Source organism: Melozone crissalis, unplaced genomic scaffold, assembly GCF_028551555.1.
Source record: "Melozone crissalis strain CALT ecotype California unplaced genomic scaffold, PUWL_Pcris_2 ptg000016l_1, whole genome shotgun sequence".
NCBI classification, from domain to species: Eukaryota; Metazoa; Chordata; class Aves; order Passeriformes; family Passerellidae; genus Melozone; species Melozone crissalis.
This window is the reverse complement of record NW_026535794.1, coordinates 495955-509831: the sequence shown is the minus strand read 5'-3', so window position 1 is coordinate 509831 and position 13877 is coordinate 495955. Positions and strand designations below refer to the sequence as shown.

At 70.5% G+C, this 13877-nt stretch overlaps 2 protein-coding genes across 2 annotated transcripts in view; one reads left to right on the top strand and one right to left on the bottom strand.

Moving 5' to 3' along the window:
* Positions 1 to 9455, bottom strand: part of LOC128935224 (SCO-spondin-like) — a 34745-nt gene extending 25290 nt beyond the window's left edge. The window contains 17 exon segments of the mRNA XM_054273371.1: positions 65 to 245; positions 785 to 1031; positions 1545 to 1728; positions 1820 to 2041; positions 2480 to 2652; positions 3091 to 3211; positions 3424 to 3562; positions 4024 to 4264; positions 4345 to 4651; positions 5124 to 5240; positions 5328 to 5413; positions 5496 to 5654; positions 5810 to 5912; positions 7020 to 7366; positions 8213 to 8295; positions 8386 to 8574; positions 9370 to 9455. Coding sequence (XP_054129346.1) covers positions 65 to 245; positions 785 to 1031; positions 1545 to 1728; positions 1820 to 2041; positions 2480 to 2652; positions 3091 to 3211; positions 3424 to 3562; positions 4024 to 4264; positions 4345 to 4651; positions 5124 to 5240; positions 5328 to 5413; positions 5496 to 5654; positions 5810 to 5912; positions 7020 to 7366; positions 8213 to 8295; positions 8386 to 8574; positions 9370 to 9455 — 2985 coding nt within the window.
* Positions 9456 to 10690: 1235 nt separating this feature from the next.
* On the top strand, positions 10691 to 13524 carry ZNF467 (zinc finger protein 467). Its single transcript, XM_054273172.1, has 4 exons — positions 10691 to 10736; positions 11262 to 11321; positions 11421 to 11501; positions 11798 to 13524. The coding sequence occupies exons 2-4, from the start codon at positions 11294 to 11296 to the stop codon at positions 13435 to 13437; spliced, it is 1749 nt and encodes a 582-aa protein (XP_054129147.1). The 5' UTR covers positions 10691 to 10736; positions 11262 to 11293; the 3' UTR covers positions 13438 to 13524.
* Positions 13525 to 13877: the final 353 nt, after the last annotated feature.

The following is a 13877-nucleotide window of genomic DNA, read 5'->3' as shown; positions in this document are numbered from 1 at the left end:
AGACCGCGGTCAGGGGGGCTCGGGGGGGGTCCCACAGCCCCCCCATCCCCCGGGTGTCACCCACCAGGAACAGCGCCCCGGGGGGACACACGCAGCCGTCGGCGGGGCCGCCGCAGGTGCCGGAGGGCTCGGCGGGGTCGCAGCGGCGCAGGCAGGAGCCGGGAGCGTGCAGCAGCCCCGGGGGACAGCGCGGGGCAGGGGGACACGGGCCGGGGGCGCAGCGCCACGACCCCCGCGCGCACACGCTGCGGGGCGGGAGGGACCCCGTCCGTGTGAGACCCCTCGGCCCGCCCCAAATTCCAGAACCCAAATCCCACCGAACCCCACTCTGGGGTACACACCCCCATCTCCAGCTCCCTCCCAACCATCCGAGCCCCCTCATCGGGGTCCCCCAAGCCCCAGCCCCCACATTCCGCTGAGCCCCCATGCCGAGGTCCCCATGTCCCCATCCCCACCCCTCATCCCCGCACAACAATGGGAGTCTCTGCACCCCCATCCTCATCTCCCAGCACCCAAATCCCACCGGCGCCCTGCACCCCCATCCCCAGGGCCCCACATCCCACCGAGACCCCCTACCCAGGCCCCTCATTGTGCCGTGTCCCCGTCGCTGTCCCCACGGTGGGACACGGGACAAAAGTCCCCCAGTCCCGCGGGTGTCACACCGGGCTGGAGGGGTTTTCATCACGTTCACCGTCACCGCCGCATTCTGCCGGGGACCCCCGTGCTGTGGGTGACCCTCCGGGCCCCGAACCCCCCGGGACCCCCAGGTTCCGGCGGAACGCACCAGGCCTGGCAGCCGCGGCGGATGCGGGCACCGGGCGGGTACAGGCGGGCACCGCGGGGGCACGGGCAGGCGGCGGGGGGCACGCACTGCCCGCCCTGCGCCAGCAGCAGCCCCGGGGGGCAGCGACAGCCGGGGACGCAGAGGGTGTCCGGGGGGGGACAGTCACTGCCGCCGGGGGGCTCCGGGCAGGAGCGGCCGCAGGGACCCCCACAGTCCCGGTACTGCTGCCCCCCGGGACACGGCTCGTCTGGGGGGACAGGGGGGTCACTGGGGGGCAGACATCACCTCATCTCATCCCCTCCCATCCCATTCCCATTCTCCATCCCAATACCAAACCCATCCCATCCCATTATCCCATCCCCATTCCCATTCTGTCCCATCCCATCGATCCCATTCCCATTCCCCATCGCAATACCAAACCCATCCCATCCCATTATCCCATTCCCATCCCCTCCCATCCCTTCCCATTCCCATTCCCATCCCCATTCCCATCCCCATTCCCATTCCCATTCCCATTCCCATTCCCATTCCTATTCCCATCTCATCCCCATTCCCATTCCCATTCCCATCCCATCGATCCCATTCCCATTCCCCATCCCAATACCAAACCCATCCCATCCCACCCCATCATCCCATCTCATCCCATCCCATCCCATCCCATCCCATCCCATCCCATCCCATCTCGTTATCCCGTAATCCCGTTATCCCATCCCACTATCCCACTATCCCACTATCCCATTATCCCATTTTCCCATCCCACCGCAGAGGCTCCGGTTCCTCCACTCCAGCTCGGTTCCCTCCCGGGCGCATTCCCGTCCGTAGGCGCCCAGCGCGGGGCACAGGCACCGCTCCAGTTCCCGCTCCCGCTCCCGGTCCCGGCAGGAGCACACGTCCCAGCGGCACAGCTCCAGGAACGGCTCCGGGTCCACGGCGCGGTGACACGGCTGTGCCGGAGGGGACATGGTCGCAGCCGTGCCCAAGGGGACACTGTCACACCGCGTCCCCCGTCCCCGCTGCCCCCGCGCCGGGGCTCACTTGGAAGGCCGGCCCCAGGAGCACGGCGCAGGCGGCCTCGGCGCGCTCCCGGCTCCCGGGGAAGCCGTCGCAGGGGTCGGGAACGCCGGGGCCCAGCGCCGGGCACGCTCCAGCCGCCCGGAAGGCGTTGGCGAAGGCGGCGACTCCCGGCTCCACGTCCCCCTCCGGCGTCGTGAACTCGTCGCGCTGGTCCCCGTTGAAGGTCCCGCAGAGCCCCCGCACCTGCCCGGAGCAGGGCAGAGCTCGACAAAACCTCATCCCAGAGCAGGACACAGCCCCATCCCAGCGCCTCCATCCCGGATCCCAGCACAACCCCATCCCAGCGGCTCCACCCCAGAGCAGGACACAGCCCCATCCCAGCGCCTCCATCCCAGATCCCAGCACAACCCCATCCCAGCGGCTCCATCCCAGAGCAGGACACAGCCCCATCCCAGCGCCTCCATCCCGGATCCCAGCACAACCCCATCCCAGCGGCTCCATCCCAGAGCAGGACACAGCCCCATCCCAGCGCCTCCATCCCGGATGCCAGCACAACCCCATCCCAGCGGCTCCACCCCAGAGCAGGACACAGCCCCATCCCAGCGGCTCCATCCCAGCCCAGCCCCATCCCAGCGGCTCCGTCCCCCTGGCCCACCCGCAGCCCCCGGCGTTCCCGCTCACCGCGCCGGCCATGGCGGGCTGCAGGGTGATGAAGGTGTCGGGGGTGCCCAGACCCCAGAGCAGGTGCGCCTCGGGCAGCTGCAGGTGCAGGAAGGCCGAGGACGCGCGGCGGATGCTCAGCCCGGCACCGGAGAAGGGCAGCGTCACCTCCCGCCCGGCCACTGTCACCTCCCCTGCGGGCGACAGCAGTGGCACCGTGGGGCAGAAGCGATGGGCGGTACGGGAACAGCAGGGACAGGGACCGGAGTGGCTCCCGCTGCCACGGAGCCTTGGGGACGGGCACTGGGATGTCACCCGCTGCCGTAGGGACAGGGAGGTGGGCACAGGGATGAGACCACTGCCACAGGGACACTGGGGACGGGCACTGAGATGTCACCAGCTGCCATGGGGACAAGAGGGTGGCACAGGGATGAGACCATTGCTACAAGGGACATTGGGGACCAGTACTGAGATGTCACCCGCTGCCGTAGGGACAGGGGGGTGGGCACAGGGATGAGACCACTGCCACAGGGACACTGGGGACAGGCACTGGGGCGGCTGCCACACCACCACCAGGGTGCGGGGACAATGCCAGTCCCGGTCCGGGTCCCTGTCCTGTCCAGGTGTGTCACCTGTGCCGTGGAGCCGCGCCGTGGTGCGGCTGGTGATGACGGTGAGGCTGCGGGGACAGCCCAGGTGGCTGTCACACGGCTCGTGCTCGGCTGTGATCAGCAGCCGCCCCGACACGAAGTCCTGGGGACAGCGACACGGTGACAACCCCGAGAGAGCCCTGTCACCGCGGCCACCACCCACCAAGCCACCGCCACGGCCACCACGGCCACCTGCCCCCATCACCCCCACGGCCACCGCGGCCACCTCCCCGCCACCAGCACAGCACCACGGCCACCCCCAGAGCTGCGCCCCGTCACCGCCCGGCCAGCCCCGATGTCCCCGTGTCCCCTCACCTCCAGCAGGGTGTGCGCGCACGCGGCCGGCAGGGAGAAGCGGCGGCGGTCGAAGGTGACAAAGTGACGTCCCCCCAGCACCGCGCACTCGGCCGGGCACCGCTGCTGCTCACAGCGCCAGCGGCCACCCTCGCACGTGCTGGGGACACCGGGGACACCGCTCAGCGCGGGGAAAGGGGAGCTGAGGGAAGGGGGGGACACTGCGGGGCACCCCAGACACTGCGGGGCACTCCAGGCTTGGGGGACACCTGGAGCGACCCCAGGATGGGGGACACATGACAGGTGACACTGGGACAATGGGGGACGTCACAGGGAGCCTGGGATGAAGGGGGACACTCTACAGGGACCCCGGGGTGAGGGGACACCATGGGGGACACCAGGCTGGGGGGGACATGTGGCAGGGGACACTGGGGGACATCACAGGGAACCTGGGATAACGGGGGACACTCTACAGGGACCCCGGGGTGAGGGGACACCGTGGAGCACACCAGGACGGGGGGGACGCTCCAAAGGGGACCCTGGGGCTGCCCATCAGCGGGGTCGCCCCCAGTGGGTGTCCCCCCAGCCCGGAGCCGCCGCTGTCCCCGCGGTGCCACCCACCATCGGTTGCAGCGCTGGCGGATGCTCTGGCCGGGCTCGTAGCGCTGCCGCCGGTGGTGGCAGGGGCAGGCGGCCGGGGGGACGCAGCCGGGGCCGTCCCGGGCCAGCCCCGGGCCGCACTCGCAGCCGCCGTGGCAGTGGCGCTGGCACGGGCCCGGCTCGGCGCCGCCCGCGGTGGCGCAGGTGACGGGGCACAGCGACACGCAGTCCGAGAAGCGCTGCCCGGCCCCGCAGCGGCGCTCTGGGGACAGGCGACACCGCGGTGGCACCGGGGCACGGCGGGGAGGGGGCGGCGGGCGGGGGGACAGCCCCGGTTCCTACCGCAGAGGCCGGGGCGGCGCCAGGGGACGGGGAGCTGGCGGCGGGAGCACTCCCGGGCGTAGGCGGCGAACGTGGCACAGGCGGCGGCGGGAGCGGGAACGGGGGGACCGGGGGGTGGCAGGGGATCAGGGGATGGCAGGGGATCAGGGAGTGACAGAGGATCGGGAGGTGACAGGGGATCGGGAGGTGACAGGGGATCAGAGGGTGACAGGGGATCAGGGGATGGCAGGGGACCGGGGGGTGACAGGGGGTCCCCGTCCCCGCACAGCAGTGCCACACACGCCGCATAGAACCCGCTGGGATCCACCTGGGAGGGGAGCAGCAGTGAGAATCCTCAAAGACTCCCTAGAAGACCCCAGAACATCCCAGAACAGCCCAGGACATTTCAGAACAGCCCAGAAGACCCCAGAACATCTCAGAACATCCCAGAACATCTCAGAACATCCCAGAACATCCCAGAAGACCCCAGAAGACCCCAGGACCTCCCTCGGGATGAACTCCCAGAATCTCCCAGACCTCTCAGTACCTCCCGGAATCCCCAAGACACCCCAGGACCCCGGACCCCGTTGACCCCCTGGGATCCTGCAGAACCCCACGGGAAGTTCCCAGGCTCCCCAGGCCTCTCTGGAACCCCCTGGGACCCTCCCAAACCCCCCAAAAGCCCCCAGGACATCCCAGAACAACTCTGGGATCCCCCGGAACTCCCAGGAGCCCCCCCGTGACCTCATGGACCCCCCCGGCCGTTCCAGCGCCCCCCAAGCCCCCCTGGCACCGCTGACCTCGCCGTGGCACTGCCGGAAGGGCTGTGCCAGCAGCCGCCCGCACGTGGCCGCCGCCGCCGCCGCGTTCCCCGGGCCACACCTGGGGCCACCCTCGGGCGCGTCCCTGCACGGGGGCTGAGCCGGGGGTCCCTCAGCGCGGGGGCGACCCCCGGGACCCCCGGAGGGCACGGGGTGTCACCCTGGCCCACCTCCCTCGGATACCTCTGTGCCGGCCATTGGCACCTTCCAGGCGCTGGCAAAGGTGGCGGCGATGGCGGCGACGTCCCCATCGGGGAGCAGGAAGTCATCTGGGGGGGACACGGGCAGGGTGGGGGCACGTGGGGTGTCACCCAGGCGCGGTGGGGGCGGCGCTGGGCGTGTGGGACTCACCTGCGGGGTCGTCGGTGTAGGTGCCACAGAGCCCCCAGGTGCCACCGCGCAGCTCGGGCTCCACCGTCACTGTCACCGCCAGGTGCCCGTCCCAGGCCACCCGCACACCCAGGCTGCTGGCCACGGCCACCCAGTCGCCCGGCCAGGTGACACCGAGCCCTGCGCACGGAGATGGGGATGGGGACACGATGGGGACAGGGATCCCAGTCAGTGGCAGCTGGTTGATCACCCTGTCCTGGTGCTTCCTGATGGTGCTGGGGGCTCATCCCCACCCTGCCCCGGCCTGGTGGCCTTGGGGACCTTGGGGGCCTCACCTTTGTGCAGGTAGGGGCGTCCCTCTGGCACCGCTGCCCCGTTCACCGACACGTTCCGTCCCTGGGCCACCACCGTGTCCGTCCCGAAGGTCATGTGCAGCTCCTGTGGCAGGGGGTGGCACCGGGACACTCAGGTGTGCCAGGGACAATTGGGATGCTCAGGAGTGCCAGGGACAGTGGGGATGGTGGTGGGACACTCACATGTGCCATGGCCGCCAGGGATGGACCCATGGGTGTGCCATCCCAAATCCCATCCCAGGTCCCAAACTCACCCCAGCCCCAAAACCCATCCCAGTGCCAAACCCCATTCCAGCCCCAAACCCCATCCCAGCCCCAAAACCCATTCCAGACCCCAAAACCCATTCCAGCCCCAAAACCCATCCCAGCCCCAAAACCCATCCCAGTGCCAAACCCCATTCCAGCCCCAAAACCCATCCCAGCCCCAATCCCCATCCCAGCCCCAAAACCCATTCCAGCCTCAAAACCCATTCCAGCCCCAATCCCCATCCCAGCCCCAAAACCCATTCCAGACCCCAAAACCCATTCCAGCCCCAAACCCCATCCCAGCCCCAAAACCCATTCCAGACCCCAAAACCCATTCCAGCCCCAAAACCCGTCCCAGCCCCAAAACCCATTCCAGCTCCCATCCCAGCTGCCAGTCCCCACCCCAGTCCCCATCCCAGTCCCCACCCCAGTCCCCACCCCAGTCCCCACCCCAGTTCCACCCCAGTTTTCACCCCATTTCCCACCCCATTTCCCACCCCATCACACATCTCAGCTCCCAGCCCTACTCCCCCTCTGGGGACAGGAGCAGTGACCCCGGTGACCCATCCTGTCCCCCTTTCCAGTGTCTGTGTGTCTGACGGTGACATCCCAGGCGCTGTCCCCCATCCCTGTCCCCACCATCCATCCCAGCCCTGTTCCAGGCTGGCAGTGACTCTGAGTGCCCTCCCCGTGCCCCCCGGCACCCGTGGGTGTCCCAGGCCGCCGGTGACATCCCAGGTGCTGTCCCCCATCCCTGTCCCCACCATCCATCCCAGCCCCATTCCCCACTGGCAGTGAGTGCCCTCCCCGTGCCCCTGGTACCCATGGCTGTCCCAGGCCGATGGTGACGTCCCAGGCGCTGTCCCCCATCCCTGTCCCCACCATCCACCCCAGCCCTGTTCCAGGCTGGCAGTGACTCTGAGTGCCCTCCCCGTGCCCCTGGTACCCGTGGCTGTCCCAGGCCGACGGTGACGTCCCAGGTGCCGTCGGTGGCGCTGGCCAGGCCGTACCGGCAGTTCCCGGTGACGCCGAAGTGCCGCCCGTCGAAGGTGCGGAATCGGGAGCCGGCCCAGGCCTGGCACGTGGCCGGGGGGCTGCGGTGGCGCGGGGAGCCCCCGTCCCCGCCCAGGGGCAGGCGGGTGCAGGGCAGGCAGGGCCCGCCGGCGTCCCCGCGCTGCCAGCTGCGTCCCCAGGGCTGCTGGCAGCACTCGGCGCGGCTCATGGCGCTGCCGTTGTGGCCCGCGCCGTCCTGGCACTGCCACGTGCTGAAACAGCGGCCCAGGGAGCCGGGGCCTGCGGGACGGGGACAGCGGTGACACCGAGGGGTGCAGGGGATGGCATGCACCCCAGCACCCCTCCCAGCACCCACAGGGAATGGCACAGTGAGGGCATCACAGTGGGAATGACGTGGTGGGAGTGTCGCTCATCCCAACTCCCGTCCTGGCTCCCAGTTCCCATCCCAACACCAGTCCCAGCTCCAAGTTCCCATCCCAGTTCCCATCCTAGCACCAGTCCCTACTCCCAGTTCCCAAATCCCAGGTCCCAGTTCCCATCCCAGTTCCCATCCCAACTCCCATGCCAGCTCCCAGTTCCCATCCCAGCTCTCAGTTCCCATCCTGGCTCCCAGTTCTCATCCCAGCACCAGTCCCAGCTCCCAGCTCCTATCCTAGCACCAGTCCCAGCTCCCAGTTCCCATCCCAGCTCCCAAATCACATCCCAGCATCAGTTCCAGTTCCCAGTTCCCATCCCAGCTCCCAGTTCCCATTCCAGTTCCCAGTTCCCACCCCAGCAACCAGTTCCCATCCTAGCACCGGTCTCGGCTCCCAGTTCCCATCCTGGCTCCCAGTTCCCATGCCAACTCCCATGCCAGCTCCCAGTTCCCATCCCAGCTCCCAAATCACATCCCAGCACCAGTTCCAGCTTCCAGTTCCCATCCTGGCTCCCAGTTCCCATCCCATCTCCCATCCTGGCTCCCAGTTCCCATCCCACCTCCCATCCCAGCTCCCGTCCTGGCACTCAGCCCCACTCCCAGCTCCCGGTGGGAGTGACACGGTGGGAGTGACGCCCATCGCAGTCCCCGGTGGGAATGGCACGGTGGGAATGTCCCCGGGTGCCACCCCCGTGTCCCCCCTCACTGACCCTCGGTGCAGCGGGCCCCGCTCCAGCCGGGACAACAGCCGCGCTCCGTGCGGTTCTGCGCCACCGGCCGCACCTCCGGGGGGCTGCGGGGACAGCGCGGTGTCACGCAGCGTCCCGCGGTGTCACGCAGCGTCCCGCGGTGCCGCCCGGTGCCACATCCCCCCCGGGCTCACCGGTAGATGTAGCAGAGGGCGGGCTCGGTGTCCCCGTCGGAGCTGCCGCGCTCCCGGCGCGTGCGGCCCCGGTCCAGGCGCCACCCGGCCAGGCTGTACTGGTACAAACTGGGACACGGCACCGCGGCCTCGCGCCGCGGCCTCACCTCCTCCTGCTCCGTCACCAGCACCGTCCGCTCGCACCAGCGCCTGCGGGCAGCCGCGGGATTCGCCGGGATCCGCCCGGGATCAGCCCGGATCCATGCGGGATCTGTCCAGGATCCGCCCGGGATCCGCCCGGGACACCCCCGGGATCCGCCCAGCACCCGCCAGCACCCAGCACAATCCCAGCTCCAGCCCAGCTCCCATCTGGCCCTCCCCATCCATCCCCACTCCGGACACACACCCCAGCTCCCAGCTCCACGCAGGCACCCACCAGGGAACCATCCTGCCTTCTGGCACCCGCCCCAGCTCCCACCCTGTTCCCACCCCAGATCCTGCCTCCCATTCCCAGCTCCCAGTCCCCATTCCCAGTACCAGGCCCCGATCTCCATTCTGCACCTCCAATTCCCAGCTCTCTTTCCCAGCTCCCAAACCCATTCCCAGTTCCCATTTCCCATTCCCATTCCCCTTCCCATTCCCATTTTCTGTCCCATTTCCCATCCCTTATTCCCCATTCCCATTCCCCATTCCCAGTCCCCGTTTCCCATTCCCCACTCCCATTCCTGTTCCCCGTTCCCCGTTCCCGTTCCCAGTCCCCCAGTCTCTGTTCCCATCCCCATTCCCATTTTCTGTCCCATTTCCCATCCCCTATTCCCCATTCCCCATTCCCCATTCCCCATTCCCCATTCCCCGTTCCCAGTCCCCCAGTCTCTGTTCCCATTCCCATTCCCATTCCCTGTCCCATTTCCCATTCCCATTCCCCATTCCCCATTCCCAGTCCCCGTTCCCCATTCCCACTCCCATTCCTGTTCCCCGTTCCCCGTTCCCGTTCCCGTTGCTCACCCCGTGGCTGCCCCCACGGCTGTCACCCACAGCACCGTGATGGCCGCCACCCCTGCGGTGACCCCCGGCCCCGCCACCGCGGCCATGGCCGATCCGGTGTCCCTGCAAAAGTGGGATCCAGGTGTCCCCATGGTCACAATTCCTGCGTGTCCTCCCGGCCAGGGGTCCAGCAGGGTCACCCCAATGTCACCCACCCCAATGGCACCCACCCCAATGGCACCCACTCCAATGGCACCCACCCCAGTGTCACTCACCCCAATGGCACCCACCCCAGTGTCACCCACCCCAGCGCCACTCACCGGCCCCAGCTCTGGCTCACCGGCCCCAGTGGCTCCGGGATTTATGGGAAGTCCCCAGAAGTGCCACCAGCTGTGGTGACGCCGATTGGGCACAGCTGGCGGCTCGGGGGCCATGGTGACACGGGGGTGACATCTCCCCGTTTCCCGGGAGAAGGCAATGGCACGGGACATCCGGGATCCGGCACGGGGCGCGGGGACACGGATGTGGCGGGACAGCGGGTCCTGCTCACGCTCAGCCCCCCTGTGTCCCCACGTCCCTATCCTGTGTCCCCTCATGTCTCCTGTGTCCTCCCAGCCCCGTGTACCCTCACAGCCCGGTCCTGTGTTCTCCCATGTCCCCCCACACAGTGTCCTCCGTGTCCCCCCTGTGTCCCCCCGTGCCCTCCGTGTCCCCTCCATGCCCTTCGTGTCGCCGTTTCTACCCCGTGTCCTTGCCCATTGTTGTCCCCACGTCTCCCTGAGTGTCCCCAAGGCCTCTGGTGTGCTCCTGTCCCTGTCCGTGTCCCCCCTGTGTCCCTGTCCCGTGTCCCCCCCGTGTCCCTGTCCGTGTCTCCATGGCCCCCATGCCGCCCCGAACTTAGCCGTGTCCCTTCCCGTGTCCCCCCTGTGTCCCTGTCCGTGTCCCCATGCCCCCTACATGCTGTCCCCAGCCCAGCCGTGTCCGTGTCCCCCCTGTGTCCCTGTCCATGTCTCCCCCGTGTCCCCCCTGTGTCCCTGTCTGTGTCCCCATGCCCCCCCCAGGCTGTCCCCAGCCATGTCCCTGTCCGTGTCCCCTCTGTGTCCCTGTCTGTGTCCCCACCGTGTCCCCGTCCGTGTCCCCATGCCCCCCCATGCTGTCCCCAGCCCAGCCGTGTCCGTGTCCGTGTCCCCCCCACACGCGGTACGGCACAGTGGTGCGGACACACAGGGACACCGGGGACACCGGGGGGAGCGCGGGGGTGCGGGCACGGGGGGGCGGTCCCGGCGGGGCGGGGGGACCGGCGGCCACCGCGGGGGGCGGGGCGCGGCGGCGGCGGCGGCGGCGCCGGCGGCGGCGCCGGTGGGGCCGGGGCAGCCCCGAGGCCGCGGGTACGGCGGGAGCGGGAGCGGAGCGGGATCGTGGCCGAGAGCGGCACCGGGAGCGGCAGGAAGGGCGGGGGGCCGGCGGGGAGGGGCAGGATGGGCGGGCGGGGACGGGAAGGGGGCGCGGAGGGGACAGCGGGGAACAAAAACGGCTCGGGGGGCGACCGAGGGGGGCTGGGGCTGCGAAAGGGGCTCGGGTGGGGGTACGGGGGGGCCCAGGGCGGGCGGAGAACGGGGCTGGGGTGGCCGTGAGCTCCTGGGGCACCAGGACGGGGACGCCGCTCCACGGGAACCCCTTGGAACACCCCAGAGCCCCCCGGAATCCCCCGAGAGCCCCCCGGATCCCTGCGAACCCTGCCTGACCCCCCTGAACCCCCCCGGATTGCCCCCGAACCCCTCCAGACCCACCAGGCAGGACAGGAGAGTGTCCGCCCCCACCGTGCCCGGGGGTCCCGGGGATCCCGACCCCCGCCGGGCAGGGGGTCCCGAGCTCGGGTCTGGGGGGGCTCACCCCGTGCTCCCGCCCCGCAGGTCCCCCCGTGGCCAGGACGGAGCCGCAGGAGATGGAAGCACCGGGATGCACCGGCTCAGGTGGGCACTGGGGGATTCGGGGGGGTCTCGGTGGGGCCCGGGGGGCTCGGGGCCCCCCTGAGCCGGGAGGGACCTGTCTGTGGCTCTTTGTCACCCCAGAACGGCTGGTGGTCCCCAAGGCGGAGGTGCCCCCCGAGGATGAGAGGGATGACCCAGGGGAGCCAGAGCTGCACGACTCAGGTGAGGGACGGGCGCAGCGGCAGTGCCAGGCGTGTCCCGGGAGCGGGGGCCACACGGGCACTGCCACCCTGTCCTGGGGCTGGTGGCAGCGCTGGGTCCCTGGGGCACGGTCACCGTGTCCCCAGGCCAGGGACCGTGCCAGGTCCTTGAAGTGACGGTCACCACGTCCCCGGTGCCGTTGGCCTTGGCGGTCACCGTGCCCGGTGCCAGTGGCAGCTCCGCGTCCTCGGGTGGCAGCTCCCGTGTCCCGGTGGCCGTGCCCTGGCGTTGGCACGTCCCCTCCCGTGTCCCCGCAGAGCCGTGGCTGGTGCGGAAGGTGAAGGTGGAGGAGGAGGAGGATGAGGCCGAGGCCTGGGCGGCCGCGGCCGGAACCGGGGCCCCGCTGGCGCCGCCGCCCCTGCCCGGCGCCCTCCCCCCCGAGCCCGCCGGGCCCCCGGGGATGGCCGGCGCCTGCAAGGCGGAGGAGCCGTGCCCCGAGGAGCTGGGCTACGGGGTGCTGCCGGCCTGGGGGCCGGGGCCGCACCTGGACGGCATCGGGATCGCCTTCGGGATGGGCGCCGGCACGGGCGCGGGGATGAGCCCCGGCCCCGGCGGGCGCTGCTCGCAGCCCGGCCCGCGGCCCTTCTGCTGCCCGCAGTGCGGGAAGGCCTTCGGCAAGAAGGCGCACCTGACGCGGCACCTGCGGGTGCACACGGGCGAGCGGCCCTTCCCGTGCCCGCACTGCGGCCGCCGCTTCCGCCAGCGCATCCACCTGCGCTCGCACCTGCGCACGCACACCGGCGAGCGGCCCTACCCCTGCCCGCGCTGCGCCCGCCGCTTCCGCAAGAAAACGCACCTGGACCGGCACCTGCGCACGCACACCGGCGAGCGGCCGCACCCCTGCCCGCGCTGCGCCCGCCGCTTCGCCCACCGCCAGCACCTGCTGCGCCACCTGCGCCTGCACGGGGACCCCGCCCCGGGCCACGGGGACGGGCACGGCCCTGCCGAGGAGAAGCCGCTGCCCTGCCCGGGGTGTGAGATCGGCCTCGCCTGGAAGCGGAGCCCCGCGCCGCACCTGGGGCTGCACGCGGGAGCGGTGCCGGCAGCTGGGAACGGACACCTGGATGAGTGCGGGGACGGGGACGGGGACGGCCCTGCCGAGGAGAATCTGCTCATTTGCCCCCAGTGTGGCACGGGCATCCCCTGGAAGCAGAACTCATCCTCGCACCTGTGGCAGCATCTGGAGAGCCAAGCCCTCGGCTGTGCCCAGCACCCCCAGCACCCCCTGCAGCCCCCACAGGAGCCCGGGGCCCAGGACCCCCAGCACCCCCCACCGGTGCCCACGGCCGAGCCCCCCTTCGTGCAGGACCCCCAGCTCCTGCCACAGGTGCCCGGTGCCAACGGCAGCCACGGCTGTGCCCAGGACCCCACGCCCCTCCTGCAGCCCCCGCAGGCACCCGGTGCCCAGGACCACCAGCACCAGCCGCACGTGCCCGGTGCCAAAAGCAGCCAGGGCCACACCCAGGACCCCCAGGACCCGCAGGTGCCCCCTGCCCAGCGCCCCTTCGCGTGCCCCCAGTGCGGGCGCGGCTTCGGGCGCAAGGCGCACCTGGCGCGGCACCTGCTGGTGCACTCGGGCACGCGGCCCCACGCCTGCGCCCGCTGCGGCCGCCGCTTCAGCTCCAAGACCAACCTGGGCCGGCACCAGGCCGTGCACACGGGGCTGCGGCCGCACCACTGCGCCCGCTGCGGCCGCGGCTTCACCCGCAAAACGCACCTGGAGCGCCACGAGCGCACCCACGGCACCGGCACGGGCACAGGGACGGGCATGGGGACGGGCACGGGGATGGGGACGGGCACCACCGGTGCGGGGATGGCCACAGCCACCTCTGCCACTGGCACCGGTGTCACTGGGTCCCAGCTGGGCTGGCCAGAGCCCCCCACCCTGTGCCCCTGAACGCCCGCAGGTGCCAGGGACTCCGGTGGATGCCGGTGGTGAGTCCTTGGCGCTGCAGTGCCAGGAGGTGCTGGCAGGTGCCATGGACCCTGATGGCTGCCGGGGATGTGCCAGGGGGCCCCAGTGGCTGCCAGTGGCACATCCTGAGCACTGGGGTGTGCCAGGTTCCCCAGTGGCACATCCTGAGCACTGGGAAGGGCTGGGTTTCCCAGCTGCTGCCAGTGCTGCATCCTTGGCACTCTGCACCGAGCCGTGCCAGTGCTTGCAGCAGTGCCGGTGGTGACCCCTCAGCCCTGAAGGTGCCAGGATGCGCCGGTGCCACGTCCTGAGCGCCGGGATGTGCCGGGGGCCCCGGCAGGGGGAATCCCACAGCATCCCAGAGGATCCCGGCCCGTTCTGCCACGGGCAGCGGCGCAGGAGCGGCCCCGGAGCGTGGTGGC

What these genes read in the sequence shown, in the direction of transcription:
- ZNF467 (XM_054273172.1), top strand. Translation starts at nt 11,294, where the DNA reads ATGGAAGCACCGGGATGCACCGGCTCAG. An exon ending in ACCGGGATGCACCGGCTCAG is followed by an intron (nt 11,322 to 11,420) that starts GTGGGCACTGGG and finishes TTGTCACCCCAG; the next exon opens with AACGGCTGGTGGTCCCCAAG. An exon ending in GCCAGAGCTGCACGACTCAG is followed by an intron (nt 11,502 to 11,797) that starts GTGAGGGACGGG and finishes GTGTCCCCGCAG; the next exon opens with AGCCGTGGCTGGTGCGGAAG.